Source organism: Coregonus lavaretus, assembly GCF_964263955.1.
Source record: "Coregonus lavaretus genome assembly, chromosome: 13".
NCBI lineage: Eukaryota > Metazoa > Chordata > Actinopteri > Salmoniformes > Salmonidae > Coregonus > Coregonus lavaretus.
In genome coordinates this window covers 45,292,883-45,298,861 of record NC_140000.1, presented here as the reverse complement: position 1 = coordinate 45,298,861, position 5,979 = coordinate 45,292,883, and the positions used below count along the sequence as shown (strand labels likewise).

Sequence of the window (5,979 nt, the reverse complement as noted above, 5' to 3'; positions counted from 1 at the left end):
TAATGGAGTTTTTTATGTTATTACACAAATGGAAGAACAGTCCTTATCCACTTGTGAAAGGACAAAAATCAGGCTGCTCAACTCCATTCCTGTAGACCTATACAATTACAATGGAATCATTGCTATGTAATAACATGCTAATACAATGTTATAGGTTAAAATGTTATTTCTCATGGAAACTGGTCTACATTCTGATTTTAAGAAATGTATAGATATAAAAATGTTGATGTAGCACACAATATGTTTTGGCTTTTCAAATTGAGCATTTTGCCATAGCAAAGCAATGTTTCATATCACTGTCGTTTGTGTATCAGCAACAGCGCCCCTCTTAGTGGTTGCCAAGGTATGACTTGACTTGTGCTCCTTGGCACCCAGAGCACCTTGGGAACCACGTAGAATGGTACTCGCTGACGTATGGGCATTCCCCGCGGCGTATGCATTCTGTAGTCTGTTCAAAGCTGACAATAACACCGCTTTTTCCAGTATCACGAAGGTTGGGGGTAAGGGAACCCGGAGACTGAAAGATCACTTGCATTCGTGTAACATGTTAATATCGGTTTTCCTTTTTTAATCGGTGGCAGGTGCATTCTCACTATAATAACCAGAAATCTTTCCAGGCATTCCGAAATGTGTTGTTGTGTAAACTTCCTGAACAAACAGCAAAGGAAGTGGCGGACAGGATTGCCATTGCTCTCCGGTGACTACTGGACTGTTTTTACACCTTCATTCTAAATAAGGAAGCAGCCTGTCAGACATATGACCAGCGTCCCAATTTGGGCTCCGTCAAAGTACCCATCGCATCCCATGATTGCTCAACTCTACCCAATGAAACTCCTCTCCCCCTGCCCCATCTCACATGTGAAGTGACAGCGGCTGCACAAACTCTCCTCGGACTTGCAGTTCAGCGCTAGCTGCATACACTTGCTGAGTTGCAACTTTTTCTTCCTCTCCCTCCCCTTCCTCACTTTGACGGGCAGCAATGAAGTCAGAGTGATGTCATATAAGGATGCAAGTGCCTGGCAAGGTGACATAGGTTTTTGGTGAGTGGTATTCTCCACAGCCAACGTTGCCTATCGAGAGAGGCGCGGAGCTGCAAAAGATGGTAATCATCACCACCTCAAGCTCTGTCACGCTCTCTCCTTTTTCTCCTCCTCTTTCGGGCTATCATTTCATGCCAGAAGACCTGATCTGCCTTCCAAAAATAAGCCTTTACCACCATGCCGAAGGAAGAAAAACAAGAAGAGAGGTATTTTTAGGGCCATTAACTTTGACCACGTGCCCCGAAGGTAAACTGGATGGCCATTGCGCAAAGGTTCTTTATCGGTATGTGCAACGAGGCCAGCACGCACTGGACGTTGACTGCAATTGTTCTCTTGGGGTCTCTATTGGGGATTGTGTCATCATATCCGATTCCAAGCAGGACTAATGTAACTTTATTGGAGCAAAGGTGGGAGACCCTCTTTTCCCGCTCCGTTCTCGGCATCTCTGGTGCGAAATCGGACATGAACTGGGAGAATGACTATTTGCTGGGCATCAAGAGAGTGCGGCGACTTTACTGCAACGTGGGCATTGGATTTCACCTGCAGATCCTCCCTGACGGCAGGATAAACGGTGTACATAATGAGAACCAGTACAGTGAGTCGCATCCTGAAATGTAATTCAATAGAGAACGTATAGTATGAGCGGTCCCAAGTAAAGGCGACTTGAGAGCTCCTTGTCAGTCTTGCATGATATTTAATCATTGGGGTCGGCAACATTGAATGTCTCTTAAAGCAAAGAGAAATCTATTAAAAAACCTTGTATCAGTCAGTGCTAAATATCTTCCCAGGCCAAAACATGACATGAATGCTTGGACCAATATAGACGCCAACTTATTTTTACACTAGCTCCTTCTGTGGCCCATTAACGGATTGCCATGCACGTCAGAAAGTGCAGTTATGATAGATATTAATTTGGGCAGTAGGAAATGAACAGCATTGCTCCCCAAATGATACAGAACAAAGACGATGCATTCAGAGTAGCCACCTACAAGGTTACACCCACCGCTGCATTGTGCAGGTCTTTGTTCCCCCATAATCAAACGCATTGATACACTGTCAATTTGACAAGGTTCATCTGTATAACACCATGCTTTGTTTGACTAGGTCTAATAGAGATCTCTACCGTGGAGAGAGGAGTGATAAGTATGTATGGAGTGAGAAGTGAGCTGTTTGTCGCAATGAACAGCAGAGGAAGGTTGTATGGAACGGTAGGTGTGCGCAATTGTAGTTCCCTCTATTGCTGGCATGCTGTTTCCAAGAGAGATGGAGAAAAACGCAATGTGTTTGAGATAAGCTAAGTGCTTTGTTAATATGATATTACAAATTATATTTTGTTTTGTTAAGTAGAGCCTCTGTGTAATTGTGTTCTCTGTGAATCAAATATTAACTCACTGATGGGGACATTCATGAGGCACGAAATGATTCCATTGTAAATTATTCATAATTCCCAATTGCCCAGGGTATAACTTGTTTCAGTATGGTCTTTCTGTAGCCTGTGTAGCAAAATGGAAAGGGGTTTTGTAAACGATAACAAAAATATAATTATAATTGAAATATGATCTGTTGAATAAAACGATATAAAACGATGCCTTTTGAACTTGTTAACACTAGCCTAATATTCTATCAATCATTATCTGATTGCTTTTCTGGGAGTCTGAAGTTATTTATTGAAGGAATCAATCAACTTTCAAGGAAGGCCTACTAATCTAAAGTGACGGTGCTTTAGCATTTATGATATTAAGATTGATTTTATGGCCCATTGTTGGATGAACATATTACACCATATAGTATAGTGTTGGCCGACTGCTGTAAATTGGTCTGAATTGGCAAACATTTGGCTCTGACATTTTAGCCTATAAAACTGCACCCTGCTTTGGGCCTGCAGTCAAAGTTGGTTCAGTATGAAGATACCATATAACTTCAATTAAATGGAGTCTCAAATAGCCGCCTGTTCCTTTTAATAGCCGGGAATCGTCACACATTTCCGCAAATAAACGCCTGTTTCAAATAAACCCTGGATCTAAATGTATTGTTTACAAGTGAACTTCAGTGCGTATGGTAAAGACTGCGCAATAGAAGATACAGGAGAGCAACATTATTGCCATGGATGAGACAGCAGTGTGGTTTGACATGGTCGCCTCAATTACAGTGGATACAGAGAGTGAGAGAATTATGCTGAAGCTGAAATCGCGGTGTGTGTGATAGGCAGCGTAGTCATTTCAAGTCTGATCTGCGATGGATGTGTTTTAATGTTTATGTCTGGTCACAATAAACAGTGTGGTAGTCTTTTCAACATTTCATTGAGCAATAGATGCCTGGCTCAAATAGAAGCATGTCTCTAGTAAGCGCCAGTTGTGTTCAGTGATTGAAGCAAATAAACTGCCCTGGCTATTAATTTAAGTTTTACAGTATGTAGAAACTGCATCTCCAATAGAAATCCCCTATCGCGCTTGTAGGTGATGTCATGGCAACGTTGGCTAGCTAAACCCATGCGCAGAAACACATAATCGGGTCTAAATGGTCGTTTGGTTCCGAACTGCGCATGTGCAGGCCATCAAATCAAAGGCATTCCTTTGATATAAAGTTGTTTTTGCCAAAAATGAAAACATGTAAGTGTCAATCTAGGTTGTGCCTTTAGATTTCGAGAAAATTAACAACATTGACTTCTCAAACCCCAAATCTCGATATGTTCTGCGGAGTCTGCTTCACAAGGGTTCCCGGAAGTCTCGCGATGTTGGGCCTCTAGGTTTAGAAACTGACTGAACTGAGTAGTATTTAGCTGCAGTAACATCCAAATCTATTGCTGTGGAGGAAATCTACAACTTGCTGAAATGTATTTAATGTGTTCAGCTTGACAAGACATTGTAAATCAGCAGGCAATGATTAATCATGACGTTGAGGAGGAAGGCATATCTGAACTCTTTTTAACCACATTTAGTCCAGTTGTATGTTTCCTCTGTATTTGGATTACTCTTGAAATAGGTTATTGTCTGTATGTTTCTGTTAGTTTGGCAGAAAACATAATACTTGAATCATGAAAAATGATATAAAATATTATTACTATAGAACTTGGCAATTATTGAATATGAATGACTGTTTTACAACAGAAATCTAGAGCATGTGGTGTTTGAAGTTTAAAGTGGTCATTTAAAGCCTGCATGCAGTCTTTTTAATTACACTTTTAAATCATCACTGTATGTCTAATAAATTACTGTGTGTGCTTAGTTCATGAAAATAACTCCACATGTATTTTTTATAATTTATTTCACTGAACCTCCTTTTGCCATTGAAATGTTGTCTGATCATGTAGGCGTGTTGATACAAATTTAAATATATTTACATACACCACCCTGATTGGCGGATAGGATCGTCTAGACTCTAGAGCAGGACTGCCCAACCCTGTTCCTGGAGAGCTACCGCCCTGTAGGTTTTTGCTCCAACCCTAATCTAGCACACCTGATTCTAATAATTAGCAGGTTGATAAGATGAATCAGGTTAGTAACACCTGGGGTTGGAGCGAAAACCTACAGGAGGGTAGCTCTCTAGGAACAGGGTTGGGCAACCCTGCTCTAGAGCCTACCCCACTTACCCCTTCCCAGTAGGAGGACACATATGCAAATAAAAGATGACCGGTCATTGGTCAGAACAACTAGATCAGATTATGATGTCATACTGTGGGCCAAAAACTCCATCTCACCTTAACAGGCTGACATTCCAGGCGTTTTATTCCAAAAGCTTTTACGCTAAAAGGGCATTATCATCATTTTCACAATTTCAGAGTGTTATTTCAAACTCATAGTTTGGAAACATCATAAAAAAACTGGAAATTAGGTTTTTGACTGCACTGCCCCTTTAATAATGAGCAAAATATCATCCATCTCAAATGTTCCCCAACAGCATTTGTCTACTGCACTGTGTCATGTGGTCTGGTGCAGCAAGAGGAAGTATGCCATCCATCTAAGCTTTTGCCAAAGGAAAGGTCATCTTAAAAGCACACTTGTAGTGTGATGTTCATCCTGTGGTCCTCCTCACGTGACCTTTTTGTTGACCCTGTCTCTCCATTTGCCATTTTTAGAAATTCTTCCGGGATGAGTGCAAGTTCAAGGAGACCTTGCTGCCAAACAACTACAATGCCTACGAGTCTTCGGTTTACAAGGGCTCCTACATTGCCCTCAGCAAACATGGCCGCGCAAAGAGAGGCAACAAGGCCACCACCGCCATGACTGTCACACACTTCCTCCCCCGATTATTATGATCAAAACTGGCAATAACTCACGAATTTGCACATGTGGATGTTCTCCCAGGTAATATAGAATTATACAATATACATATAAACCATTACAAAAGGACTGCAAAAACTACACAAGTATTTATTATCTTTATATATGTATATTTGGATAGCTACCTTTGTATTAGAACTGTATATGCCATTATTTGCTGCTTATCACTTTTATCATTATCGATTGAGGAGTGTAAGGCTTTGCCAGTCTTCACTTTACTTTGGTGCGTGCCGTAACTGAAGTATGCTTCACCCTGGCCCAGTATCTGTGCGTTAGAGATGTTGACGATGAGGATGACGTGTCTACCTTCTAATTCCCAGGAAGATCCAATTCAAACTCCCATTAGACAGATCTGCAAGCGTTATAATGTCAAAATACTTTAGTTACTCACCAAATATGGAGTTTTGCTGAGCAACTATCTTCATTTAATCCCATTACGGCCGGTATGTACTTCCAAAAAAGGTCTAAATAAACATTTATAAGCAACCGAAAAAATGCCTATTCAGCACCTCCAATGTATTGAGATGTTGTAGACTTCCGACGTGTGCGTGGCAGTAATGAGTGATGGATGAGTGATTGGAGGTGCTGAATAGCCATTTTTCCTGTTGCTTGTCAATTTTTATTTACACCTTTTTTGGAAGAACATACCGGCTGTAGCC

General features: G+C 41.1%; 1 protein-coding gene across 1 annotated transcript; it reads left to right on the top strand.

The window, feature by feature from the left end:
- Positions 1 to 1,295: 1,295 nt before the first annotated feature.
- On the top strand, positions 1,296 to 5,295 carry LOC311139711 (fibroblast growth factor 4B-like; the record flags this gene model as incomplete). Its single annotated transcript, XM_084174633.1, has 3 exons — positions 1,296 to 1,635; positions 2,145 to 2,248; positions 5,116 to 5,295. The coding sequence occupies 3 exons, from the start codon at positions 1,296 to 1,298 to the stop codon at positions 5,293 to 5,295; spliced, it is 624 nt and encodes a 207-aa protein (XP_084030759.1).
- Positions 5,296 to 5,979: the final 684 nt, after the last annotated feature.